Raw genomic sequence first — 27,557 nt, 5'->3', positions numbered from 1 at the left:
TTAATTTTTTTGGTCGTTTTTGCCGTATTTAATGGAATTTTAGGGTTTTTATAATTTTTGGTTTTTACCAAATTTTTAATTTTTAACCAATTTTTTAATTTTTTACCAAATTTTTAATTTTTTAACCAAATTTTTCATTTTAACCAAATTTTTAATTTTTAACCAAATTTTTCATTTAAACCAAATTTTTAATTTTTAACCAAATTTTTAGTTTTTAACCAAATTTTTCATTTTAACCAAATTTTTCATTTTTAACCAAATTTTTCATTTAAACCAAATTTTTAATTTTTAACCAAATTTTTAATTTTAACCAAATTTTTCATCTTTAACCAAATTTTTAATTTTTAACCAAATTTTTCATTTTAACCAAATTTTTAACCAAATTTCACTTTTAACCAAATTTCTAACCAAATTTTTTATTTTAACCAAATTTTTCATTTTAACCAAATTTTTAACCAAATTTTTCACTTTTAACCAAATTTTTAACCAAACTTTTCACTTTTAACCAAATTTTTCATTTTAACCAAATTTTTAATTTTTAACTCAGTTTTTCATTTTAACCAAATTTTTAATTTTTAACCCAATTTTTCATTTTAACCAAATTTTTAATTTTTAACCCAATTTTTCATTTTAACCAAATTTTTCACTTTTAACCAGATTTTTCATTTTAACCCAATTTTTCACTTTTAACCCAATTTTTCACTTTTCATGTTGTTTTTTGTGGTCATTTTTATGGCTATTTTGGGGAAAAATTTTACCAGATCCCGTTGATTTTCAGATATTTTGGGGGTTGTACCGTAATTATTTTCCCCATATATTCCCTCATTTTCACCCCATTTTTCTTCCTTTCCAACGTCTATTTTCCACCTTTCCCCCTATTTATTTTTACCGTATATTCACCCATTTTCACCCCATTTTCTTACATTCCTAACGTATATTTTCCACGTCTCACCACATTTATTTTTACCCCATATCGCCTCATTTCCACCCCATTTTCCTTCCTTTTTAACGTATATTTCCCACATTTCTTTTACCACATATCCGCTCATTTCCCCCCCGATCTTTCCACATTTTTAACGCCTATTTTTCAGGCTTCACCACATTTATTTTTACGGCACGTTCGCTCATTTCCACCCCATTTTTTGGCCTTTTTAACGCCTATTTTTGGGTTTCACGGGATTAATTTTCACCCGATATTCGCGGCTTTTCACCACATATTTCTCACGTCTTCCCACCATTTTTAACACATTTCTTGTCTCTTTTCCCCCCCGATTCGTCCCCAAATTCCGCGGCCCTACTGACAGAAGGGCGAAGCGGTGGGATCGAAGCCCTTGAAGACGTCCTTGAGCGAGGCCGCGTCCTCGTCCCGCGCGGGGCTGTTCCCGGCAAACGGGCTCCCCGACCCCGTTTTGGCGCCGGGTTTCACCAGCCCATAAACCGGCGGCACCGGGAGGTTGTGGACGCCGGGTTGGGGGGCGCCCTCCTGCGCGGGGGCGACGGCGCTCGCTTTAGGCCGCGGGCGGTTGTAACTATTGTACCTGTCCGTGGCGGATTCCGCGTTGTTCTTATCCGGTTCGGGTTGATCCAACGCCGAGCGACGGGGGAAAAGCGGCTCCTTGGGTTTGGCGGCGCTTTTGGCCGAATCCGATTTGGAGTTGGCGTCGCCGGGCGAATCCGAAGGTTTAACGCCCGAATTCGGAGTCCTGGGGTCGTACAAACTGATGGCGCTCAGGACGCTGCTCTGCCCGCTGCTTTTACTCGTTAACAAACGCGGGTCGTAAGGAGCGATCGCCGGAGCCGATTCGCCCGGAGACGCCGTTTCGGTGGGTTTGGGGATTCTAGAAACGCCCGTTTCCGCCGATTTTTGCAAGCGCGGATCGGAGGGGGGTTTGCGCGTCCGGGGGTCGCTGGGTTTGTCGCTCGGGCCGCCGGCGGCGTTGACAGTCTTTAAAATCCTGGAAAGGAGCTCGAAATCGGGGAGGCCCGATGAGGATCCGGCGTCGCCCGTGGGCGTCCCCGCTCTCTGCCTGGGGTCGCAAAGTCCCGGTTGGGGGCGGTTGAGCCGCGGATCAAGAGCCGGGGATTGAAGAGCGGGCGGAACGGGGATGAATTCCTGTTTGGGGACGGGGAGGGGAATTAAATCCTCCGGGCTCCAAAGAATCATGCGGGCGAAATTGGGTTTGTGGAGGACGACGTCTTTTTTGATGTGGCTGAATTGTTGGAGTTGCGAGCGCGGGTCGCGCAGGGAATGAGGCGGGAGAGGATCCAGCGGGATGGGGAGGGGTTTGTCGCGTAGAACGCGCTCGCCGTCCTCTTCGTCGGGGAGCAAAGGGGGTTTCGGTGCCCCCGCGGCGGCGGGATGAGCGATTTCGGCTTTGGGGATGGACGGGGGAACGTGGCGCGCCAAGCGCGGGTCGGTGGGGCTGGAATCGGCGCAGAGATCGGGGTTTCGGGAAAGACGGGGGTCCCGGAGACGCGGGTCGGCGGGCCGGGCGGGTTTTTGGAGGCGGGGGTCGGTGACGCCGGATGGGGGGCCGGGTTCCGATGGGGGGCGACCGGAGCTTTGTTGGCGGAGGCTCTTGAGGATGGAGGTGACGCTGCTGCCGCCGTCGTCTTCATCGCTCGAATACCAGTTGCCGGTGTCACCTGAAGAGGCAAAAAACCACGGCGAGAAACGGAAATTAAAGAGGGAACAACAATAAACCAGCCCCAAAACGCGGCCTTGAGCCCCTCGCTACTCAACGCGGCACAAATACCCGCGATTTCTGCCCAAAACGGGGCCGTTGCGACACCCTCGCCCTCCCCACGGCTCGTTTTTCACCCTAAAAAACCAAAAGGACATGAACCTCTTTTCCTCCAGACACCGATTTCCCCCCAATCTCCTTCAATTTCTCGCCTCCTTGCTCCAAATTCACCCAACGCTCTATTTCTTGTGTTCCAGCGCCCAATTTTTCCCTAAAAATACACTCAAAACGCTCCGTTTTTCGCTCTTTTTAACAACCGTACCCCCGGGTGGGTCTAAACCGCCCGGCGTTGCGTTTTTGAGTGGGAAAAGGGTATTTTTGGGGCCACTCGCCTTCCTCGTTGTCGCGGTCCTGCTTGGCGTCCAGGCGGCGGGCGCGCTCGTCGTCCTCGTGCTGCTTGTGCTGGATGCGCAGGAAGAGCGCGCGCTGCGCCGAGGGCAGGAAGTCGGGCAGCGCGGGCGGCGCGGCGGCCGCCCCGGGGGTCTCGCAAAGGGCCTCGCGTTCCAGAGGCGACTCGGTGAACATGTCGGAGGGCGGAGGGGGGAGCTCCTCATAGGGGCCGTAGTCGTCTGGGGGGGTGAAGGGAGAGCTTAAAATAGGCAGTAAGAGCGGGGAAAGATTGGAAAAGTGGTCTCAGGAAAATGTGGAAATTTTGGAAATTTTGGAAAATTTTGGAAATTTTGAAATTTTGGAAAATTTTGGAAAATTTTGAATTTTGGAAAAATTTGAAAATTTTGAAAAATTTTGGAAAATTTGGATATTTTGGAAATTTTGGAAAATTTGGAAATTTTGGAAAATTGGAAATTTTGGAAAATTTTGGAAAATTGGAAAAATTGGAAAATTTGAAAATTTTGGAAAATTTGGGAAATTTTGGAAAATTAGGATGTTTTGGAAATTTTGAAAAATTGGAAAAATTGGAAAGTTTGGAAATTTTGGAAAATTTGGAAATTTGGAAATTTTGGAAAATTTGGAAATTTTGGAAAATTTTGGAAAATTTTGGAAAATTGGAAAATTTGGAAATCTTGGAAATTTTGGAAAATTTTGAAAAATTGGAAAAATTGGAAAATTTGGAAATTTTGGAAAATTTGAAAAAATTTGGGAAATTTGGATATTTTGGAAATTTTCAAAAAAATGGGAAAATTGGAAAGATTGGAAATTTTGGAAAATTTGAAAATTCTGAACATTTTTGAAATATTGGAAATTTGGAAAATTTTGAAAATTTGAAATTTTGGAACTTTTGGAATTTTTGGAAATTTTGAAAATTTGGAAAATTTTGAAAATATGGAAATTTTTGAGATTTTGGAAAATATTGAGATTTTGGAAAATTGGAAAAATTTGGAAATTTGGAAATTTTGGAAATTTGGAAAATTTGAAAATTTTGAAAATTTGAAAATTTGAAAATTTTGAAAAAATTGGAAATTTTGAAAAAATTGGAGATTTTGAAAAAAATTGGTAAATTTGTCGTGGGAATATTTGCAAAAAACAGCTGAAAATACTCAAAGATAAAACTTCAAAACCATTCAATGGTAAAATTTCAAAAGTGAAGATAAGAGTCCAAATAGATTTTAAAAGAAAATTGCCAAAATATGCAAAGGTAAAATTACCAAAATATTCCAAATTATTTGAAATTTCCAAATATATTTAAGAAATATTTGAATCACAGCAGAGGGGCAGGAGAACCTCTCTGGACCCACAAGGTCTCCCATCCAAGTCCTGACCGGGCCCGACCCTGCTTAGCTTCCCAGATCAGCCACTCTCAGGGTGTATGTACTGTATGTTTTATATATATATAAATATATATATATATGTGAGGGCCATGAGAACCTCTCTGACCTGCTGACCACCCCTTCTAACCCCCCCCAGGTCCCATTGGCTTCCTGGCCACAAGGGCCCAGTGCTGGCTCAGCCCACAGCCCCCGCTATTCCCAGCTGGTCTCCCATCCAAGTCCTGACCGGGCCCGACCCTGCTTAGCTTCCCAGACCAGCCATTCTCAGGGTGCTATGGCTGTATATCTTCTATATCTATCTATATATCCTGATAGTATCTGAACTCAACCCCTTTTCAAGAGCAGAGTACAGGGGCAGGAGAACCTCTCTGACCTACTGACCACCCCCTTCTAATCCCCCCCAGGTCCCATTGGCTTCCTGGCCACAAGGTCTCCCATCCAAGTACTGACCGGGCCCGACCCTGCTTAGCTTCCCAGATCAGCCATTCCCAGGGTGCTATGAGTATATATATCATATGTATATGATCCCCAAATATATTGTGATAGTATCTGAACTAAACCCTCTTTTCAAGGGCAGAGTAGAGGGCCATGAGAACCTCTCTGACCTACTGACCACCCCTTCTAATCCCCACCAGGTCCCATTGGCTTCCTGGCCACAAGGTCTCCCATCCAAGTGCTGACCGGGGCCGACCCTGCTTAGCTTCCCAGATCAGCCATTCTCAGGGTGCTATGGCTGTATATATTATATATATATACGATCCCCAAATATATCCTGATGGTATCTGAACTTAATCCTTTTTCAAGGGCAGAGTAGAGGGGCAGGAGAACCTCTCTGACCTACTGACCACCCCCTTCTAACCCCCCCCAGGTCCCATTGGCTTCCTGGCCACAAGGTCTCCCATCCAAGTACTGACCGGACCTGACCCTGCTTAGCTTCCCAGATCAGCCATTCCCAGGGTGCTATGAGTGTATATATCATATGTATATGATCCCCAAATATATTGTGATAGTATCTGAACTAAACCCTCTTTTCAAGGGCAGAGTAGAGGGGCAGGAGAACCTTTCTGACCTACTGACCACCCCCTTCTAATCCCCCCCAGGTCCCATTGGCTTCCTGGCCACAAGGTCTCCCATCCAAGTGCTGACCGGGCCCGACCCTGCTTAGCTTCCCAGATCAGCCATTCCCAGGGTGCTATGGCTGTATGTATTATAGACATATAAATACATATATATACGTGAAGGGCAGGAGAACGTCTCTGACCTACTGACCACCCCCTTCTAATCAAAACCCTTCAAAACGACTGGAAAGGAAGGGGTTCGTACCCGGCTCTCCCATCATGCCGTGCTCCATGTCCAGCCCCTCGGGCTGCTGGTAGAAGTTGTCATAGAAGCCCTGGGGGGGCGGGCCGGGCGGCATCATGGCCGGGTGGGGGGAGTCGTCGGGGCCATACGGCATCATGGGGGGGCCCATGGGGGGGCCGGGAGCCATTCCCGGGCCCATGGGCATGTCGGGGTGCATGTCGGGGTGCATATCGGGGTGCATGTCGGGGTGCATGTCGGGGTGCATGGTGCCCGGCATTGGCCCGGGGGGGCCCCCCGGCCCGGGGAACCTGGGTGGGGGTGGACCAGGGTGCCTGGAAGACATAAAATCAAGAGAAGATTGAATTTAAATAAAGAAGAAAAGGATAAAAATCAAATTTTACGTGTGCTGGACGAGCAGAAAAAGGATTTTCTGAGGTGCACAAGCCTAAAAAAATGGAGTAAAAAAGGGAAAAATGGGCAAATACAACTTATTAAGACCCAAAAACGTGGCACACACCTGACGCCCAATTTTTCCGCCAACTGGCCGGTGGGTCGGACGACGATCTCGAACAACGAGGGGATTTTCTTGTACATGTCTTGTTGTTGCGGTGATAACGGCTCGTGCATCGGCGGCGGCATCTGCGGCCCCGGCGGCGGCATCGGCGGCGGGGGGACAGGGGGACCCCCCGGGATGGGGCGGCCGCCGTTTGGGGACGTGGGCGCCGGGGGGCCCGGGGGGCGGGGGGGTGTGGGGAGCAGCCCCACGCCAGGAGGAGGTTTGGGAAGAGGGTTGATTCCTTGTTTTTTAAGCTCTTCTACTTCTTTTTCATCCTCGGCGCCGGCTTCGGCGTCGTCTGCCAGCATCTGTGGGAGAAATGGATCGGCTAAAGGCACCAGAGTCACCTCGGGGGGCAAAATGGCGCCAGAATCACCTCAGGGCTCAAAATGGTGATGTCGCCTCAGGGTCAAAATGGCGCCAGAATCACCTCAGGGTCAAAATGGCGCCAGAATCACCTCAGGGTCAAAATGGCGCCAGAATCACCTCAGGGACAAAATGGCGCCAAATCACCTCAGGGCTCAAAATGGCGCCAGAATCACCTCAGGGTCAAAATGACGCCAGAATCACCTCACGGGACAAAATGGCGCCAGAATCACCTCAGGAACAAAATGGCGCCAGAATCACCTCAGGGTCAAAATGGTGCCAGAATCACCTCAGGGTCAAAATGGCACCAGAATCACCTCAGGGTCAAAATGGCACCAGAATCACCTCAGGGTCAAAATGGCACCAGAATCACCTCAGGGTCAAAATGGCACCAGAATCACCTCAGGGCCCAAAATGGCGCCAGAATCACCTCAGGGTCAAAATGGCGCCAGAATCACCTCAGGGTCAAAATGGCGCCAGAATCACCTCAGGGTCAAAATGGCGCCAGAATCACCTCCCAGGACAAAATGGCGCCAGAATCACCTCACGGGAGAAAATGGCGCCAGAATCACCTCACGGGAGAAAATGGCGCCAGAATCACCTCACGGGAGAAAATGGCGCCAGAATCACCTCAGGGTCAAAATGGCGCCAGAATCACCTCAGGGCCAAAATGGCGCCAGAATCACCTCAGGGTCAAAATGGCGCCAGAATCACCTCAGGGCCAAAATGGCGCCAGAATCACCTCACGGGACCAAAATGGCGCCAGAATCACCTCAGGGTCAAAATGGCGCCAGAATCACCTCAGGGCCCAAAATGGTGACGTCATCTCAGGGTCAGAATGGCACTAGGATCACCTCAGGGCTCAAAATGGCGGCACTAAGGGCAAACGGCCCCATACCTTGTCGAGAAGCTCCCGCGTCTCGTCGGTCAGCGGGTCGTGCGAGAACATGCAGTCGTCGCCATTGATGCAGTTGCCTGTGGTGTGGAACAGCTTGCACGGGAAATCCCGTTGGTTTTGTTAAGGAAAAAACACCCCAGAATTAATTAGTCTCAGTTTTTCCCACAGCCAGAGAAGCTCTTGAGCTTTATACCTCCTTTATAATTTGAAATACGGCACTTAAAGCCTCAGATTTTAATGCTTACGACGCTAAAATCAAACCGTTGTGGCCAGAAACGCCACAAATCAATGGATCCAATTTCTTTCCATAGCCAGAGCGGGTTCATAATTGGTTTATGATTCCAAATACGGCTCTTAACGTGGAATATTTTAATGAAAATTTAAGCCCGGCTTAAAAATTTAAGTCTGGCTTAAAAATCTAAGCCTGGCTTAACGAAAATTTAAGTCTGGCTTAAAAATCTAAGCCCGCCTTAACGAAAATGTAAGCCCAGCTTAATGAAAATTTAAGCCCAACTTAACAAAAATTTAAGCCCGGCTTAATGAAAATTTAAGCCCGGTTTAACGAAAATTTAAGCCCGGTTTAATGAAAATTTAAGCCCAGCCTGACGAAAATGTAAGCCCGGCTTGACAAAAATTAAAGCCTGGCTTAAAAATTTAAGCCCGACTTAACAAAAATTTAAGCCCGGCTTAACAAATATTTAAGTCTGGCTTAAAAATTTAAGCCCGGCTTAACGAAAATTTAAGCCTGGCTTAAAAAGCCAAACTTAATGAAAATTTGAACCTGGCTTAAAAAGCCCAAGTTAATGAAAATTTAAGCCCAGCTTAACAAAAACTTAAGCCTGGCTTAAAGATTTAAGCCTGGCTTAACGAAAATTTAAGCCCAGCTTAAAAATCTAAGCCTGTCTTAAGGAAAATTTAAGCCTGTCTTAGCGAAAATTTAAGCCCGGCTTAATGAAAATTTAAACCCGTCTTAAAAATTTAAGCCGGGCTTAAGGAAAATTTAAGCCCGGCTTAACAAAAACGATCAAACCCCAAAGGATATCGTGCATGTAGGGGCAGTTTTCGGCCCTGGCGCAGTAGCCGGTGATGTAGAATTTGCAGAGTTCCCGTTTCTTGGGTAATTCGATGTCGTGGCTGAAATTGCAGTGGTCGCCCTGGGGAGAAACGAGACGATATTTGAGCGGGCGGGAGCGCCAACGACGTTGGGTTAAAACCCAGATCTGACTCTTCCGTGCGCATAGGAAGTGATTTATAGAAATAGGTTTGAATTTTTCCCTTACCCAAGTGCATCTTCCTTCCACAAAGTATTTGCAGATGACTTTTCCTTTCTTGTCCGACTGCTGGTGGGGTTTGTCGTGGTCGTTGCGCCGGTAATTTCCGCCCCCTCCGCCCTCCTGGCCGCAGCACGTTAGAGAACAAAAAATAGGGAATAATATTAATTTTGAGGGGATTTCTGGGTAAAACGTGACTTTTTTTTTCACTCCTGCCTAAATAAAACTCCAACTTACGCCCATGTCGTCGTCATAATAATCGTCGTCATCGTTCATCCCGCCTCCTTTGCCCATCCCACTCCGGTTCCCACCTCTGCCGCGGCCTCTGCCCATCCCTTTATTTCCTCGGCCTCGGGGGCCGCGGCCACGGCCGCGATTTAAACCTAAAAATACACATTAATTTATTATTATTATTAATATCATTCATTTATTAATTCTGCTCCTTATTTCTGCTCCTCCCGCTCACCCCGTCCGCGGTTTTCCTTGCTCCTCCGATATTGGTTCAGCTCTTTGGAATAATCGTCGTAGTCGTCGTCGCCGACGGGCTCCTCGTTATCGCAATACTGCTAACGAGACAAATCGGCGCTTTTAACAATGGGGGGAACGAAACGCAGCTCCCGTAACAACAATAAATATTACTTGAAATTAAAGAGTATCCTAAGAATGAAGTAAAAGCGACAACGTTATAACTATAATAATTAATACTGCGCACTTATGGCTTTAATGGTTACTATAATAACCATCATAACAACGACCGTAATTATCCTCAATAATAACGAAAGCGCAATTAAATAATAACAAAATTGAGCTTGAAATAAATAGGATTGTAAAAATCAAGAGGGTTTTGTCGGGACTTACTTCCATCTCCTCCTCATACATTTCCTCCTCGTCCTCGGGGCGGTCGCTTCGGCCTCGGCCCCGATTGCCTCGGCCCATCCCGCGGCCCCCCCTCATCCCGCCTCGGCCACCGCGGCCTCGGTACCCGCGGCCCCGGCCCCGGCCACCTGGGGCAAAAATTGGAGAAAATGGTAAAGATTAACAATTAAGACTCAGCTTTAGAATGTGAAATTACCCCCAGGGGGCTCAACTTTGCCCCTGGGGTGGGAAACAGGAAAAAACACCCTTTTAGCCATCAAAAATTTTAAATATTTTAGAAAAATAAGCATCACAGAATGGAACTGGAACTGAGGGGGCACAACTGGACACAATATTCCAGGTGTGGTCTCACCAGGGCAGAGGGGTAGGAGAATCTCTCTGGACCCAGCTGGTCTCCCATCCAAGTGCTGACCGGGCCTGACCCTGCTTAGCTTCCCAGATCAGCCATTCTCAGGGTGCTATGGCTGTATATCTTCTATATCTATCTATATATCCTGATAGTATCCGAACTAAACCCTTTCTCAAGGGCAGAGTAGAGGGGCAGGAGAACCTCTCTGACCTACTGACCACCCCCTTCTAATCCCCCCCAGGTCCCATTGGCTTCCTGGCCACAAGGTCTCCCATCCAAGTGCTGACCGGGCCCGACCCTGCTTAGCTTCCCAGATCAGCCATTCTCAGGGTGCTATGGCTGTATGTATTTTATATACATATGATCCCCAAGTATAGTTTGATAGTATCCGAACTAAACCCTTTTTCAAGGGCAGAGTAGAGGGGCAGGAGAACCTCTCTGACCTACTGACCACCCCCTTCTAACCCCCCCCAATCCCATTGGCTTCCTGGCCACAAGGTCTCCCATCCAAGCACTGACCAGGCCCAACCCTGCTTAGCTTCCCAGATCAGATGAGATGGAGCATTCTCAGGGCGATGTGGCTGCATATATTATATATATAGGTTCCCCAAGTATATCCTGATGGTATCCAAACTAAACTCTTACTCCAAGGGCAGAGCAGAGGAGCAGGAGAACCTCTCTGACCTACTGACCACCCCCTTCTAATCCCCCCCAGGTCCCATTGGCTTCCTGGCCACAAGGTCTCCCATCCAAGTGCTGACCGGGCCCGACCCTGCTTAGCTTCCCAGATCAGCCATTCTCAGGGTGCTATGGCTATGTATTTTATATACATATGATCCCCAAGTATAGTTTGATAGTATCCGAACTAAACCCTTTTTCAAGGGCAGAGCAGAGGGGCAGAAGAACCTCTCTGACCTACTGACCACCCCCTTCTAATCCCCCCCAGGTCCCATTGGCTTCCTGGCCACAAGGTCTCCCATCCAAGTACTGACCGGGGCCGACCCTGCTTAGCTTCCCAGATAAGATGAGATGGGGTATTCTCAGGGCGGTGTGGCTGCATATATTATATATATAGGTTCCCCAAGTATATCCTGATGGTATCCAAACTAAACTCTTACTCCAAGGGCAGAGCAGAGGAGCAGGAGAACCTCTCTGACCTACTGACCACCCCCTTCTAATCCCCCCCAGGTCCCATTGGCTTCCTGGCCACAAGGTCTCCCATCCAAGTCCTGACCGGGCCCGACCCTGCTTAGCTTCCCAGATCAGCCATTCTCAGGGTGCTATGGCTATGTATTTTATATACATATGATCCCCAAGTATAGTTTGATAGTATCCGAACTAAACCCTTTTTCAAGGGCAGAGCAGAGGGGCAGAAGAACCTCTCTGACCTACTGACCACCCCCTTCTAATCCCCCCCAGGTCCCATTGGCTTCCTGGCCACAAGGTCTCCCATCCAAGTACTGACCGGGGCCGACCCTGCTTAGCTTCCCAGATAAGATGAGATGGGGTATTCTCAGGGCGGTGTGGCTGCATATATTATATATATAGGTTCCCCAAGTATATCCTGATGGTATCCGAACTAAACTCTTACTCCAAGGGCAGAGCAGAGGGGCAGGAGAACCTCTCTGACCTACTGACCACCCCCTTCTAATCCCCCCCAGGTCCCATTGGCTTCCTGGCCACAAGGTCTCCCATCCAAGTGCTGACCGGGCCCGACCCTGCTTAGCTTCCCAGATCAGCCATTCTCAGGGTGCTATGACTGCATATATATTATAGAAATATATATATATATATATACATATACATATATATATATATAAGGGGCAGGAGAACCTCTCTGACCTACTGACCACCCCTTCTAATCCCCCCCAGGTCCCATTGGCTTCCTGGCCACAAGGTTCCCCATCCAAGCACTGACCGGGCCCGACCCTGCTTAGCTTCCCAGATCAGCCATTCTCAGGCTGTATATATTATATATATATATATACGATCCCAAAGTATATCCTGATAGTATCCGAACTAAACCCCTTTTCCAGAGCAGAGTAGAGGGGCAGGAGAACCTCTCTGACCTACTGACCACCCCTTCTAGTCCCCCCCAGGTCCCATTGGCTTCCTGGCCACACCATAAACTCTCAAATCCTCATCCACGTCTCAATTCGCAATACATTGCAGTTGCTCGCTCACGTATAGAGCGACTCCAACACCACAACTGGCCGGCTTGTCTTTCCTGAAAAGAACGTAGCCATCCGTGACCACATTCCAGCCATGTGTGCCGTCCCATGTCTCCATAATTGCCACCAGGTCACATTTTCCTGCCCTAACACAGGTTTGTAATTCCTCCTGCTTATTCCCCGCGCTACGCGCGTTGAACAGTATAAAAGCCAAACTTCAGCCTTACCCCGTCCGCGGTGAGAACCTTCCTTGGCTCTCCGATACTGATTTAACTCTTTGGCGAAATCGTCGTAATCTTCTTTTCCCATATCTTCCTCCTCCTCCCCCTCGTACGGCACGTACTCCTCGTTCTCGTAATCCTCGTAGGCGCCGTAATTCTTGTTTTCCGCTTTGGAGTAGCTCTTCTTTTGCACGGGAGCGGCGTGAGAGGACGGGTATTGCTGGTGGGACTGGGGGCAAAGGGAGAGGTCAGCGAGGGGTTTATGGGACGAGGCGAAGAGCGCCGTGAATGTTTCAAAACGCTAAATTTCAAATAATTATTAAATTTTAAACATTTCAAACCACTAAATGCCAAGGGGGTGGAGGTTTGACACTCACGGAGGAGTACGGGGGGCTGTACTCGCGGTATTTCCGATGGCTCTTTTCTCCGGGACTGAAGTCGGAGTCGTCGCTGTAATCGGAGAAATCGTCGCTGGAAGACGCGTGACGCTGCAGGGAGAGCACACGGGTCAGCTTTTTGGTGTTATTGCACGGGTTGGAAGGGCCCTGGCAAGCTCATCCAGTTCAATCCCCCCATGGAGCAGGAACACCCAGATGAGGTTACACAGGAAGGTGTCCAGGCGGGTTGGAATGTCTGCAGAGAAGGAGACTCCACAACCCCCCTGGGCAGCCTGGGCCAGGCTCTGGCACCCCCATTGAGAAGACATTTCTTCCCAAATTTAAGTGGAACCTCTTGTGTTCAGTTTGAACCCGTTACCCCTTGTCCTGTCACTGGTTGTCACCCAGAAGAGCCTGGCTCCATCCTCCTGACACTCCCCCTTTCCATATTGATCACTGTTAATTAATCACCCCTCAGTGTCCTCTTGTCCAGCTCCAGAGCCCCAGCTCCCTCAGCCTTTCCTCACACGGGAGATGCTCCACTCCCTTCAGCATCTTGGTGGCTGCGCTGGACTCTCTGCAGCAGTTCCCTGTGCTGCTGGAACTGAGGGGCCACAGCTGGACACAATATTCCAGGTGTGGTCTCACACAGAGGGGCAGGAGAACCTCTCTGACCTACTGACCACCCCTTCTAATCCCCCCCAGGACCCATTGGCTTCCTGGCCACAAGGTCTCCCATCCAAGTGCTGACCGGGCCCAACCCTGCTTAGCTTCCCAGATCAGCCATTCTCAGGGTGTATATATTATATATATATATATATACGATCCGAAAGTATATCCTGATAGTATCCGAACTAAACCCTTTCTCAAGGACAGAGTAGAGGGGCAGGAGAACCTCTCTGACCTACTGACCACCCCCTTCTAATCCCCCCTAGGTCCCACTGGCTTCCTGGCCACAAGGGCACAGTGCTGGCTCATGGTCACCCTGCTGTCCCCAGGACCCCCAGGTCCCTTTCCCCTCCGCTGCTCTCCGATAGGTCACCCCAACTTATACCGGAACCTGGGGTTGGACCCTCCCAGGGGTGCAGGTGAGGCTGAGCACTCTAGAGTTCCCCGGCTCCTCCTTCCTGCCCTTTTTGAACACTGGAGCGACTTAAAAATTTACGCCCGGCTTAATGAAAATTTAAGCCCAGCTTAACAAAAACTTAAGCCTGGCTTAAAAATTTAAGCCCGGCTTAACGAACATTTAAGCCCAACTTAAAAATCTAAGCCTGGCTCAAGGAAAATTTAAGCCTGGCTTAGCGAAAATTTAAGCCCGGCTTAATGAAAATTTAAACCTGTCTTAAAAATTTAAGCTCGGCTTAACAAAAATTTAAGCCTGGCTTAAAAAGCCCAGCTTAATGAAAATTTAAGCCCAGCTTACCAAAAACTTAAGCCTGGCTTAAAAATTTAAGCCCGGCTTAACGAACATTTAAGCCCAACTTAAAAATCTAAGCCTGGCTCAAGGAAAATTTAAGCCTGGCTTAAGGAAAATTTAAGCCCAGCTTAATGAAAATTTAAACCTGTCTTAAAAATTTAAGCTCGGCTTAACAAAAATTTAAGCCTGGCTTAAAAAGCCCAGCTTAATGAAAATTTAAGCCCAGCTTACCAAAAACTTAAGCCTGGCTTAAAAATTTAAGCCCGGCTTAACGAACATTTAAGCCCAACTTAAAAATCTAAGCCTGGCTCAAGGAAAATTTAAGCCTGGCTTAAGGAAAATTTAAGCCCAGCTTAATGAAAATTTAAACCTGTCTTAAAAATTTAAGCTCGGCTTAACAAAAATTTAAGCCTGGCTTAAAAAGCCCAGCTTAGTGAAAATTTAAGCCCAGCTTACCAAAAACTTACGCCTGGCTTAAAAACTTAAGCCCGTCTTAACGAACATTTAAGCCCAACTTAAAAATCTAAGCCTGGCTCAAGGAAATTTAAGCCTGGCTTAAGGAAAATTTAAGCCCGGCTTAGCGAAAATTGAAGCCCGGCTTAGCGAAAATTTAAACCTGTCTTAAAAATTTAAGCCCGGCTTAATTATCCTAATGAACGCATCGAATCCCCCCCTCACCTTGTGCTTGGATTTGCGCTTCTTCTTGGCCCTCCTCTTCTCCTTCTCGCGCTCCTTGCGCCGCTTGCGCTTGAGCCGCCGGTGGCTCTTCTCCTCGTCCGACTCGCTGGGGTGCTTGTCACCCTTGTCCCTGCGCGCCCGCGCCCGCGGCGGCTCCTGCGCCTCGTCCCCCCCGTCGTCCTCCAGCTCGCCCTCCTCCAGCTCCCCATCCTCCCTGCAATGGGCAAACATACATTGAGCTCCAGCTATTATGGAGGAAATGCAAATTTGAACGGCGAAAACTGGCAGAAATTGAAATTTTAAAGGTGAAAATGGGTGGAAATTCCAATTTCAAAGGTGAAAATGGGTGGAAATCCAAATTTTCAAGGTTTAGATGTTTAAATTCAAAGTTAAAGGTGAAAACTGGTGGAAATGGAAATTTAAAGGTCAGGTGAAAATTCAAATTTTAAAGGGGGGAATTGGTTGAAATTTGAATTTTAAAGGTGAAAATTGGTGGAGATTCAAATTTTAAAGGCGAAAATTGGTGGAAATATGAATTTTAAATTTTAGACACTAAAATTCAAATTTTCAAGGTGGAAATTGGTTGAAATTGAAATTTTAAGGCAAAAATTGATGGAAATTAAAATTTTAAAGGTGAGGTGAAAATTAAAATTTTAAATGTGAGGTGGAAATTTAAATTTTAAAGGCAAAAATGGGTGCAAATCCAAATTTTGAAGGTGAAAATTGGTGGGAATTCAAATTTTAGAGGTTTAAAGGTTGAAATTCAAATTTTCAAGGTGAAAATTGGTCAAAATCCGAATTTTAAAGGTTTAGAGATTGAAATTTTAAAGGTGAAAATGGGTGGAAATTCAAATTTTAAAGGTTTAGAGGTTGAAATTCAAATTTTCAAGGTGGAAATTGGTTGAAATTGAAATTTTAAGGTGAAAATTGGGGGAAATTCAAATTTTAAAGGTGAGGTGGAAATTCAAATGTTAAAGGTGGAAATTGGTTGAAATTTAAATTGTAACGGTGAAAATTGGTGGAAATCCAAATTTTAATGGTGAAAATTGGCGAAAATCAAAATTTTAAGGGCAAAAATTGGTGGAAATCCCAATTTTAAAGGTGAAAATTGGTGGACATTTAAATTTTAAAGGTTTAGAAGTTGAAAATTAAATTTTAAAGGTGAAAATTGGTGAAATTCAGATTTTAAAGGTTTAGAGGTTGAAATTCAAATTTTAATGGTGAAAATTGGTCGAAGTCAAAATTTTCAAGGTGAAAATTGGTGGAAATCAAAATTTAAAGGTGAAACTTTAAATTTAAAGGTGAAAATTGGTGGAAATTCAGATTTTAAAGGTGAGAATTGGTGGAAATCCAAATTTTAAATGTTTAGAGGTTGAAATTCAAATTTTAATTGTGAAAATTGGTCAAAATCAAAATTTTAAAAGTGAAAATTGGTGGAAATTCAAATTTTAAAGGTGAAAAGTGGTGGAAATTCAAATTTTAAAGGGGAAAATTGGTGGAAATTCAAATTTTAAAGGGGAAAATTGGTGGAAATTCAAATTTTAATGGTGAAAATTGGTGGAAATCAAAATTTTAAGAGTGAAAATTGGTGGAAATTCAGATTTTAAGAGTGAAAATTGGTGGAAATTCAAATTTTAAAGGTTTAGAGGTTGCAATTCAAATTTTAATGGTGAAAATTGGTGGAAATCAAAATTTTAAAGGTGAAAATTGGTGGAAATCAAAATTTTAAAGGTGAAAATTGGTGGAAATTCAGATTTTAAAGGTTTAGAGGTTGAAATTCAAATTTTAATGGTGAAAAATGGTGCAAATCCCAATTTTAAAGGTCATAAATGAGAACGGTTTCCTCCCCAAAGCCCTCGGTGGTTGGGGAGGACGAACGCGACTCGTTAACACTTTAATTAGCGATAATTAAGTCGCGATGACGGGGGAAAAGGATCAAAAAGATGTAAAAAATCCAAATTTCGGCTCGAATTCTGGGTCAAAATAACTATTATGGGATTGAAACCCAACCTATAGGGCGCGATGTTGCGCTGATTTTAAGTGGAATTTTGGGGTTTTAGGGCATTTTTTGCCCATTTATTATTTTTACGATAATAAATTTGCTTTATTAATTGAGAAAAGCTTTGGAAAGAGGTTGAATTACCCCAATTTTTAAGCATCGTTTGGAGTAAACGCCTCAATTCCTGCCGCTGGGCTGTGGGTTTTGCGTTAGGCCGGCCTAACAAAGCCGAGCTTAACTCAAGGAGCCTCGGCCCAACACGTATTTAGTAAATCAGCATAAAGTCACTAATTTCACACATTATAGGGGCAAATTGACATGACAAGGCCCCACTTTCTGAATTAAATACAGTTTGAAGTGGATTTTCGATGGAAAAAGGGGGAAAAAGACCCAAATGTGATGATTTAGCGGCAAATTTAAGCCGCGTATTTAAGTCACGTCATAAACAGTGAGCAAATAAAAAGGCATCAAAAGCATCACTGGATGTTATTTGATGTGAATTCAATTAGATCATTAACAATAAGGCTTCTAATTACCTATAACAAGTGTTATTTTACAGCTTAAAGGGATGTTTAGACCCTTTTTTTAGGGATTAAAGAGGGAAAAAGCAACAATGGTATTGACGTGCTTATAGAAAACATCATTATTACTATATTTCCACCTCAGAATAACGTCAAACGGGTGAAAAAAAAGGGGGAAAATGTGTGGATTTGTCAAAACCTCATCAAATAATTCAACTAATTGGATGGGGGGGTGGGGGAAGAAACACCTACCATGGCGACGGGGGGAAAAATGTGTGAGATTTGGGGAAAACGGTGCTTTTTTGCCACCTTTTTGTCTCTTTTTTTACACACTTTGGAGTGTTTAAACTTGGTTTTTATGGTGTTTTTCTGGGCAGATTCGCTTTGCCCGTCAACGACACACACGGTTGGGAGTTTGTGGCCTAAAAGCGGCTCCTAACGTGGGGTCACATGGAGGTTTTTTTTGGGGGGGGGGGGCGGATTCAACCTGGAAAATCACAAGAGATCGGGGTGGGGGGGGTAAATCATGTGCTTTTCCAACACTTTTGGGTGTTTTTTTAAACGTTTCGTGCCGTTTTTCCACAATTCAAACCATTTCAGTGGCGGGAAAGTGTGTGTGTGGGGGGGGGGGGGAAGGCAGGAAAACAACTAATTGAATTAGTTAATAAAACAACTTACTTACCAACCCAACAAACAAAAACCTCCTCAGAGACAAAGCCGCTAATGCATTAAAGCAGCTCCCTGCGCTTCACACCTGCTCTCCCTCTTATATTTCATATATTTCAACAAATATACACTCTAAACCTGTTTATTTCTCTTTTCTGACTGGATGATTTAAACTAGGGGAAGAAATTAAAGGAAACAAGCTCAAGTTGTTCAAAGGAAAGGGGGGAGAAGTGCTTTATATACATTTCATGAGAGAAAAGGGGGTTTTTTGGAGATATATATATATTTTAAACTTTGTAATATGACTAGAAATGAGCTTTTCCCTAAGGGGGGGAGAATATTTCACCCCAAAACCCCTCCTACGCTCCCTCTTTTCACCCCCAAATTAGCCATAATTTTTCAAGCAGCAAAACAAAAAGGGGACGTTAATGAGGCCAAGAGAACGTCATTAATGACCTCATTAAGGAGCCCTCAAAAAAATAAGCAACTAAAAGCCCCCCCCACCAAGACACCCCAAAACCAACTAACAGCCCCCAAAAGCAACTAAGAGCCACCCAAACGCTAAGACCCCGCAAAAGTAACTAAGACCCCCCCCCAAAATAACTAAAAGCCCCCCCCGGCCTCTCCCAGAGCTTTTTTCCTGTCAGAATTCCCCTCATTCCCCCCCCCCCGCCATGACACTGCGCTGCCCTCAGGCCCTTCCCAAGGCCGCGGCTCCTTCTTCCTCCTCTAAACAGGGACCCCCCCCCCCCCAAAATCCCCCGCTGTTCCTGCCTCTAACCTCCTCCTCCTCACAACCCCCCGCTCAGGGCCCGCTTACCCCCCCCCCTCCTCCCCAAAGCCGGGCCTAACCCCCCCTGCCCGCCTTAGGCCTGCGCCCTGGCTCACCTCAGGCCTTGCCCCCCCCATCCCCTCAGCGACCCCCCCCCCCCCCCCTCCCCTCACCGCGTCCCCCACCGCCCCCCCCTCCTCCCCTCCCCAAACCTGGTCCGGCGAGCCGGACAGACAGACAAACAGACAGACAGAGAAGGTGCTCTCGGGAAGAGGCGGTTACTGGACCTTTCGTCCGGGCCGTGGTGGTGTTGGAGCGGCGGCCGGGGGAGGCTGCAGCTGCCGCTGTCGTGGTGGTGGTAGGACGGAGAAGGGGGGGTGGAGTGCGGGCTGGGGGGGGAAGCGGCGGCGGCTGGGGGGACACTCGGGCTCTCCACGGCCATGGGCAAAAGGGGGAAGGGGCGAACAGGGTGGGGGGGGCACAGTCACTGTACAAGCGCGGGGGGTCGGCTCGGCACAGGCCCGGCTTATCCGCCCGCCCGCTCCGCGCTCCACGGGCAGGCACACAAAATGGCGCCCGTCGGCACGCAGCCGCGCCGAGGCAGCGCCCCGCACGGATAGGCGGAAAAAGCCGAGCGGTGGCGGAAAAAGCCGAGCGGTGCCGGGGGAAGCCGAACGGTGGTCGGGAAAAGCCGAGCGGTGCCGGGAGAAGCCGAATGGTGTCGGGAAAAGCCGAGCGCTGTGGGGAAAAGTCGAATGATGACGGAAAAAGCCGAGCGTGCTCCTTCGCTTCCTCGACGAAAGGCGGCGGAAATTGCCGAAGGTGAACGGAAGATGGCGGTAACGCCCGAAGAGTGCCGAGGAGGTGAGAGGAGGACGAGTCCACTTCAGTGGGAGGGAGAGGGGGGGGAGTTGTGCAACTGAGCGCGCATGGGGAGGTTCCCAGACCGAGCTACGCGGCTGTAACACCCTCTGTGGAGATAAAACGGCTGGAAAACCCACTCGAGATGGTTCTCCCGTGGGGTCGCGGGCGTGGGGTCGCGGGGTTTTTCCGTGCCGGGATGTGAATCCCCCCCCGCGGTGATGTGGAGCGGTGCCGGGTGCTGCGCCTGCCTTTGCGCGGGCCGCCAGGGGGCGCTGTCGCCATTCCCGCCGCCCCCGAGCCCGTGAGGCGGCTGAGGCGGCGGTTCGGGATGGTGGAGAAAGACGAGGGCGGCCCCGGCGGCATCAGCGAGGAGGAGGCGGCACAATATGACCGGCAGATCCGCCTGTGGGGGCTGGAGGCCCAGAAGCGGTCAGTGAGACTTGTTGTGGCGGCGATAGAAGCCGGAGAACGGGACCCTAGAGGGGCTTCTGGGCGTCCTGGGGCTTGTGGGGGACATAGAGCCTTGGAGGGGCCTCTGGGGGCCCTGTAAGGCAGAGTTGGGCCTTGGAGAAGCTTTGGGGGGACCCTAGAGGGGGTCGAGGAGTGATTCTGTGGGACCAGTGGCCTGTGGGGCCCCTATAGGGGCTTGGGGGAGCCCTATAGGGGCTTGTGAGGGCCCTATAGGGGTTTGGGGTGTCCTATAGGGGCTTGTGAGGGCCCTATAGGAGCTGGGGGGGACCCTGTAGGGGCTTGCGAGAGCTCTATAGGAGTTGGAGGGGCTCTATAGGGGCTTGTGAGGGCCCTATGGGGGTTTGGGGGGCCCTATAGAGGCTTGGGGGAGCCTATAGGGACTCATTAGGACCTTATAGGTTTGTATAGGAGCTTGTGGCAGGTCCTATAGCGGCCTGGGGGGGTCCCCTGCAATGTGTAGGGAGCCTTCTAATGTAAGGGAGCCCTATAGAAGCTTAGGGGGGGGTGCTATAGGAGCTTATGGGGGGTCCTATAGGAACATGGAGTGTTTTGTTGTCTAAGCTGAATATTTTGGCAGCCGGGTGAGTGTTTTGAGCTCCCAGTTGTTTGTTTCATTGCCCACCTGAGTGTTTCCCCTCATTTTTCCTATAAATGTCCCACCCCTCCGTATTTCTTCATTTCCGACCGTCATTAAACCCGTTTTATCCACAGGTTACGAGCGTCCCGGGTGCTGCTGGTGGGGATGAAAGGACTCGGAGCCGAAGTGGCCAAAAACCTCATCTTAGCGGGAGTCAAAGGTTTAACCATGTTGGACCATCAACAGGTGAGGACATTCCAAACCTCCCAAACTCCCCACTTTTTTGGGGGGGGGATAAATACCCTTTTTGGGGTCAAATATTCCAACTTTAACCCTCCCCGGTCGCTTTTCCCGCCCCGAAAAGCTCACAAAAAGGTGAATTTGACTGTTTTATCCGATATTAGGTCTCTCCGGAGGACACGCGCGCTCAATTCTTGGTCCCTGCCGGCTCCTTGGGCCGCAACCGCGCGGAGGCATCGCTGGAGCGGGCACAGAACCTCAACCCTATGGTGGACGTCAAAGCCGACCCCGAAAACCTGGAGAGCAAACCCGAGGAGTTTTTCACCCAATTCGACGCCGTACGTGTTCGTTCCCCTCCCTAATTGGTGGATTTTGGGGACGTTTTTCGCGCCGTCGCCCCCAATTTTCGCGCCGTCGCCGCCAATTTTCGCGCCGCGCTCGCGGATCTTGGGATAGACAGTCCCCAGGTTTTAAAAATGTGCATTTTAACTTAATTCCCTCGTCGTTTCCACCCAAATTATCCCCAAACGGGACGTGTCGCTTCCTTTAATTATCCCCAGAATGAAGGCGGGTGAAGGAATTAATTGATAATTATCCCCAACGTCGCACCCCGATGTGAATAAAACAACAAATCTACCTAGAACTAACCCAGAAAAAGGGGTTAAAAGGGGCTCAAAATCCCAATTTCCCCCCTCAGGTGTGTTTAACCTGTTGCTCCCGCGACGTGATGGTGAAAATCAACCAGATTTGCCACAAAAACAGCGTCAAATTCTTCACCGGCGACGTTTTCGGCTACCACGGTTACATGTTCGCCGACCTGGGGGAGCACGAGTTCGTGGAGTGAGTGGGGAAATCTGTTCGTTTTGGAGCTGGTTTTCATTTCCATTTGAATTTTGCTGGTTTTAAATCAAGATTTGAAAGATCGTTTTGATTTAAATTTGCGTTTTGAGATCTTAAATCTTTCCAATTTTGAAGTTTTTCATTTTTCTCTAGGGAAAAAACCAAAATCATCAAAGTCAACCCGGGCGTGGAAGACGGACCAGACACCAAAAAAGCCAAATTGGACTCATCCGAGACCACGATGGTGAAAAAAGTGAGTGAAAAAGCCCCCAAAACCCCAGCCTAAGTTTAAGTTTAAGCCCCTTTGTCCTATTGTGGAGAAGAGCCCAACCCCCACCTGGCTCTGACTTCCCTTCAGGTGGTTCTAGAGTGGGATTAGCTCACCTTTAAGCCTCTTGTCCAGACTAAACAAGCCGAGCTCCCTCAGCCTCTCCCCATAGTTCAAGTCCCTTCCCCAGTCTCGTTGCTCTTCTCCGGACCCGCTCCAGCACCTCAATCTCTTTCCTGAACTGGGGGGCCCAGAACTGACCACAACACTCCAGGTGTGGCCTCACCGATGGGGAGCATCACTTCATTGTCCTGCCGACTACGCCGCTTTGGATCCAGGACAGGATCCCATTGGCCGTCTTGGCCACACTCTTGGCTCATGTTGAGCTTCCTGTCCATTAGCACCCCCAGGTCCCTTTTGGCCACTCTGTGCCCAGCCCGGGGCGCTGCAGGGGGGTGTTGTGGCCAAAGTGCGGGACGCGCCGCTTGGCCTTTTTGAGCTTCATCGGCCCATCCTTCCAGTCTATCCAGATGGAAGGATCTGGACCTGGGGAAGGACAAGGGACGTGATCCTTCCCCTGTACTCCCCATCGGTGAGGCCGCACCTGGAGTGTTGTGGTCAGTTCTGGGCCCCCCAGTTCAGGAAAGAGCTCAACATGAGCCAAGAGTGTGGCCAAGACGGCCAATGGGATCCTGTCCTGGATCCAAAACGGCGTAGTCGGCAGGACAATGAAGTGATGCTCCCCATCGGTGAGGCCACACCTGGAGTGTTGTGGTCAGTTCTGGGCCCCCCAGTTCGGGAAAGAGATTGAGGTGCTGGAGCTCAACATGAGCCAAGAATGTGGCCAAGGCGGCCAATGGGATCCTGTCCTGGATCCAAAACGGCGTAGTCGGCAGGACAATGAAGTGATGCTCCCCATCGGTGAGGCCACACCTGGAGTGTTGTGGTCAGTTCTGGGCCCCCCAGTTCGGGAAAGAGATTGAGGTGCTGGAGCGGGTCCGGAGAAGAGCAACAAGACGGGTGAAGGGACTTGAACTATGGGGAGAGGCTGAGGGAGCTCGGCTTGTTTAGTCTGGAGAAGAGGCTTAAAGGTGAGCTCATCCCTCTCTAGAACCACCTGAAGGGAAGTCAGAGCCAGGTGGGGATTGGGCTCTTCTCCTGGGCAGCTCGCAATAGGATAAGGGCGCTTAAACTTAAACTTAGGCTGGAGATTAGGAACTTAGGCCCTGCCCAGGGAGGGGGTGGACTCACCAGCCCTGGAGGTTGTTAAACTGAGACTAGACATGGCCACGATCTAGTCAACGGACTGGAGTTGGACCAAGGCTTGGACTTGATGATCTCTGAGGGCTTTTAAACCCAGCCTATCCACATCCCTCTGCAGTCGACCCCCCGTCCCAACTTGGTGTCACCATCATGGCCTCAATCCCCTCATGTAAACCATCAATAAAGACCCAACAGCGCCCCCTGGGGGACCCCACAAGTGACCGTCCCCCAGTTAGACTCAGCCCTATTCACCAGCACTCTGGGCCCGGCCTTCCCGCCGGTTCTTAACCCAGCAGAGAATCGCGCCGATTCCCACCCCGGCGAATTTTCCAGACGCCGGATACTCCGTTAAACCCAAATTAACGTCGCCGAGGGTAATTAGCACCAATTAATTGCTTAATTCCCCCACAGCGCGTGGTTTTTTGCCCACTGAAGGACGCTCTGGCCGTGGATTGGAGCGGCGAGAAGGCCAAGGCGGCTCTGAAACGCACCACCCCCGATTATTTCCTCCTCCAAGGTAAATTTTACCAGAATCCCCGCTTTTTTCACCCAAAATTTTGCTCTGTTTGCGTACGCACCCAAAATTCTGAATTAAACCAAAATTTTCCCTATTTTTTTAATCATTTTGATTTTAATTTGGCGAGTTTTACGATAAATACGGTAGGTAAAATCCCGCCATTTTGGTGGCTTGGAGGTGCCGCACGGCGCGATTTCCACCCCCGTTTTTCCCTGTTTTTTCCCGTTTTCTATGGATTTTCACCCAAATTTCAACCATTTGGAGGTTGACACCGTTATTTTCTCATTTTTTCCCAGTTCTTTTGAAATTTCGGGCGGAAAACGGGCGGGATCCTTCGCCCCAAAGTTACGCCCGAGACGCCGAATTGTTGCTCCGGATGCGCCGCGACGTGTTGGACGCGCTGGGGGTCGGCGCCGATTTGTTGCCGGATGAATTTGTCGGGTGAGAAATCCAAATTTGGGGGAAATAATTCCAAATTTTGTAAATTTTAAACAAATCCAAGCAAATTTTGAGGGGAAAAGTTGATATTTTAGCCAATCCCAAGAGTTTTTTGAGGTAAAAATTCTTTGAGGTAAATTTTTGAGGTAAAAATCCCAGCAAATTTGGAGGGAAAGATTTGGTGTTTTAACCAATTCCAGCAGCATTTTGAGGTAAAAATTGGGTGTTTTAACCACTCCCAGCAAATTTTGAGGTAAAAATTTGGTGTTTTAACCAATTTCAGCAGCATTTTGAGGGGAAAATTTTATGTTATAACAAATCCCAGAGGATTTTTGAGGTAAAAATTGGGTATTTTAACCAATCCCAGAGGATTTTTGAGGTGAAAATTCCATATTTTAGCAAATTCTGAGGTAAAAATTTGGCATTTTAACCAATCCTAGAGGATTTTTGAGGTAAAAATTGGGTATTTTAACCAATCCCAGAGGATTTTTGAGGTGAAAATTCCTTATTTTAGCAAGTTCTGAGGTAAAAATTTGGCATTTTCACCAATACCATCAGCATTTTGAGGTAAAAATTTGGTGTTTTAACCAATCCCAGAGGTTTTTTGAGGGAAAAATTGGGTATTTTAACAAATCCCAGAGGATTTTGAGGTGAAAATTCCATGTTTTAGCAAATTCTGAGGTAAAAGTTTGGCATTTTCACCAATCCCACCAGCATTTTGAGGTAAAAATTTGGTCTTTTAACCAATCCCAGAGGATTTTTGAGGTAAAAATGGGTTATTTTAACCAATCCCAGAGGATTTTTGAGGTGAAAATTCCATATTTTAGCAAATTCTGAGGTAAAAATTTGGCATTTTCACCAATCCCATCAGCATTTTGAGGTAAAAATTTGGTGTTTTAACCAATCCCAGAGGATTTTTGAGGTAAAAATTGGGTATTTTAACCAATCCCAGAGGATTTTTGAGGTGAAAATTGGGTATTTTAACAAATCCCAGAGGATTTTGAGGTGAAAATTCCATATTTTAGCAAATTCTGAGGTAAAAATTTGGCATTTTCACCAATCCCACCAGCATTTTGAAGTAAAAATTTGGTGTTTTAACCAATCCCAGAGGATTTTTGAGGTAAAAATTGGGTATTTTAACAAATCCCAGAGGATTTTTGAGGTAAAAAATCCATATTTTAGCAAATTCTGAGGTAAAAATTCGTCATTTTCACCAATCCCATCAGCATTTTGAGGTAAAAATTTGGTGTTTTAACCAATCCCAGAGGATTTTTGAGGTAAAAATTGGGTATTTTAACCAATCCCAGAGGATTTTTGAGGTGAAAATTGGGTATTTTAACAAATCCCAGGGGATTTTGAGGTGAAAATTCCATATTTTAGCAAATTCTGAGGTAAAAATTTGGCATTTTCACCAATCCCATCAGCATTTTGAGGTAAAAATTTGGTGTTTTAACCAATCCCAGAGGATTTTTGAGGTAAAAATTGGGTATTTTAACCAATCCCAGAGGATTTTTGAGGTGAAAATTTCATATTTTAGCAAATTCTGAGGTAAAAATTTGGCATTTTCACCAATCCCATCAGCATTTTGAGGTAAAAATTTGGTGTTTTAACCAATCCCAGAGGATTTTTGGGGTGAAAATTGGGTATTTTAACAAATCCCAGAGGATTTTTGAGGTGAAAATTCCATATTTTAGCAAATTCTGAGGTAAAAATTTGGCATTTTCACCAATCCCATCAGCATTTTGAGGTAAAAATTTGGTGTTTTAACCAATCCCAGAGGATTTTTGAGGTAAAAATTGGGTATTTTAACCAATCCCAGAGGATTTTTGAGGTGAAAATTGGGTATTTTAACAAATCCCAGAGGATTTTGAGGTGAAAATTCCATATTTTAGCAAATTCTGAGGTAAAAATTTGGCATTTTCACCAATCCCATCAGCATTTTGAGGTAAAAATTTGGTGTTTTAACCAATCCCAGAGGATTTTTGAGGTAAAAATTGGGTATTTTAACCAATCCCAGAGAATTTTTGAGGTAAAAATTGGGTATTTTAACAAATCCCAGAGGATTTTTGAGGTAAAAAATCCATATTTTAGCAAATTCTGAGGTAAAAATTTGATATTTTAACCAAACCCACCAGCATTTTGAGGTAAAAATTTGGTCTTTTAACCAATCCCAGCAACATTCTGAGGTAAAAATTTGGTCTTTTAACCAATCCCAGCAACATTTTGAGGTAAAAATTCAACATTTTAACAAAACAACCAATTGGGGGGGGTGGCCAGCTTTCCTCTTTTAACCAATCCAACCGATTTTTGGGCTGAAACATTGATATTTACATTAAATTCCATATTTTGCAGCTATTGCTTCTCCGAAATGGCTCCAGTGTGCGCCGTGCTCGGGGGCGTCTTAGGCCAGGAGGTTGTTAAGGTAATTAAAGGGGGGGTTAATATTTGGGGGGGGGGGGGGGGGGGGGGGTCTTTGCGCTTCACCCCCCCTAAAAACCCACAATTTGGGGCATTTTGGGCACTTTCCAACCGATTTTAAGGGTTAATTTTTTGGGGTGACCCCCAGATGGGGTGATATTGAGTTGTTTGTGGTGTCCCCCCCCCAGGCCCTGTCCCAGCGTGACCCCCCCCACAACAATTTCTTCTTCTTCGACGGTATCAAAGGCAACGGGATCGTGGAGCGTTTGGGCCCCGGTTGAACCGGGGGGGGGGGTTTTGGGGTGACACCCCCCCCCCCAAAGGGAATGGGTGAAGTTTGGGGTGCAGGCGGCACCCCTGGGTTTGTCTTGGGGGGGGAAGGGGGGGGTTGGGTTAATAAAGTGTTGTTTGTATAAAGTGGTTTGGTTTGGGGGTGGGAGGGGAGCTTGGGTGAACCCCCCAAACTCTGCACCCCCAAACTCTGCACCCCCAAACCAGGGACCCCTGAACTCTGCACCCCCAAACCTCATGGATCCCAAACCACAGGGACCCCCAAATTCTGCACCCCCAAACCAGGGACCCCCAAACTCCAGGGACCCCAAACTCTGTACCCCCAAACCCCATGGATCCCAAACCCCATGGACCCCAAACCACAGAGATCCCAAACTCTGCACCCCCAAACCCCAGGGACCCCTGAACTCTGCACCCCCAAACCACAGGGACCCCCAAACTCTGCACCCCCAAACCAGG

The 27,557-nt window shown here is 47.3% G+C and overlaps 2 protein-coding genes across 5 annotated transcripts; one reads left to right on the top strand and one right to left on the bottom strand.

The window, feature by feature from the left end:
- ZC3H4 (zinc finger CCCH-type containing 4) lies at positions 1-19,385 on the bottom strand. 2 transcript variants are annotated; one of them, XM_065044256.1, is made up of 14 exons: positions 19,199-19,385; positions 14,954-15,167; positions 12,859-12,969; positions 12,488-12,710; positions 9,723-9,868; positions 9,331-9,430; positions 9,102-9,247; positions 8,874-8,987; positions 8,636-8,747; positions 7,594-7,703; positions 6,291-6,637; positions 5,795-6,105; positions 3,077-3,313; positions 1-2,646 (listed from the first exon to the last, which is right to left on the bottom strand). In XM_065044256.1, the coding sequence occupies exons 1-14, from the start codon at positions 19,351-19,353 to the stop codon at positions 1,295-1,297; spliced, it is 3,678 nt and encodes a 1,225-aa protein (XP_064900328.1). In that variant the 5' UTR covers positions 19,354-19,385; the 3' UTR covers positions 1-1,294. The 2 variants fall into 2 exon arrangements, with proteins under 2 accessions (XP_064900328.1, XP_064900330.1); XM_065044258.1 differs by having other exon boundaries at positions 9,331-9,427.
- SAE1 (SUMO1 activating enzyme subunit 1) lies at positions 18,904-27,224 on the top strand. Of its 3 annotated transcripts, XM_065044261.1 has the most exons (10): positions 18,904-19,269; positions 19,715-19,775; positions 20,958-21,069; positions 21,228-21,401; positions 21,761-21,903; positions 22,057-22,156; positions 23,846-23,951; positions 24,248-24,392; positions 26,742-26,811; positions 26,996-27,224. In XM_065044261.1, the coding sequence occupies exons 3-10, from the start codon at positions 20,989-20,991 to the stop codon at positions 27,086-27,088; spliced, it is 912 nt and encodes a 303-aa protein (XP_064900333.1). In that variant the 5' UTR covers positions 18,904-19,269; positions 19,715-19,775; positions 20,958-20,988; the 3' UTR covers positions 27,089-27,224. The 3 variants fall into 3 exon arrangements, with proteins under 3 accessions (XP_064900333.1, XP_064900332.1, XP_064900331.1); XM_065044260.1 differs by lacking the exon at positions 18,904-19,269 and having other exon boundaries at positions 19,572-19,775; XM_065044259.1 differs by lacking the exons at positions 18,904-19,269; positions 19,715-19,775 and adding an exon at positions 19,978-20,204.
- The last annotated feature ends 333 nt before the right edge of the window (positions 27,225-27,557 follow it).

Source organism: Columba livia, chromosome 34 (assembly GCF_036013475.1).
Source record: "Columba livia isolate bColLiv1 breed racing homer chromosome 34, bColLiv1.pat.W.v2, whole genome shotgun sequence".
Classification (NCBI taxonomy): Eukaryota; Metazoa; Chordata; class Aves; order Columbiformes; family Columbidae; genus Columba; species Columba livia.
The sequence above is the reverse complement of the archived record's forward strand: the minus strand, read 5'-3'. Positions and strand labels throughout refer to the sequence as shown.

Excerpts from the sequence above, each read along its gene's own strand:
- ZC3H4 (XM_065044256.1), bottom strand. The coding sequence starts at position 19,353 with ATGGCCGTGGAGAGCCCGAGTGTCCCCCCAGCCGCCGCCGCTTCCCCC. Across the intron at positions 8,748-8,873 it reads TGGAAGGAAGATGCACTTGG|GGCGACCACTGCAATTTCAG; the intron begins GTAAGGGAAAAA and ends GTTTCTCCCCAG. Across the intron at positions 7,704-8,635 it reads AAACTGCCCCTACATGCACG|GGGATTTCCCGTGCAAGCTG; the intron begins ATATCCTTTGGG and ends AACAAAACCAAC.
- SAE1 (XM_065044259.1), top strand. The coding sequence starts at position 20,104 with ATGGTGGAGAAAGACGAGGGCGGCCCCGGCGGCATCAGCGAGGAGGAG. Across the intron at positions 22,157-23,845 it reads AGACCACGATGGTGAAAAAA|CGCGTGGTTTTTTGCCCACT; the intron begins GTGAGTGAAAAA and ends ATTCCCCCACAG. Across the intron at positions 23,952-24,247 it reads CGATTATTTCCTCCTCCAAG|TTCTTTTGAAATTTCGGGCG; the intron begins GTAAATTTTACC and ends ATTTTTTCCCAG.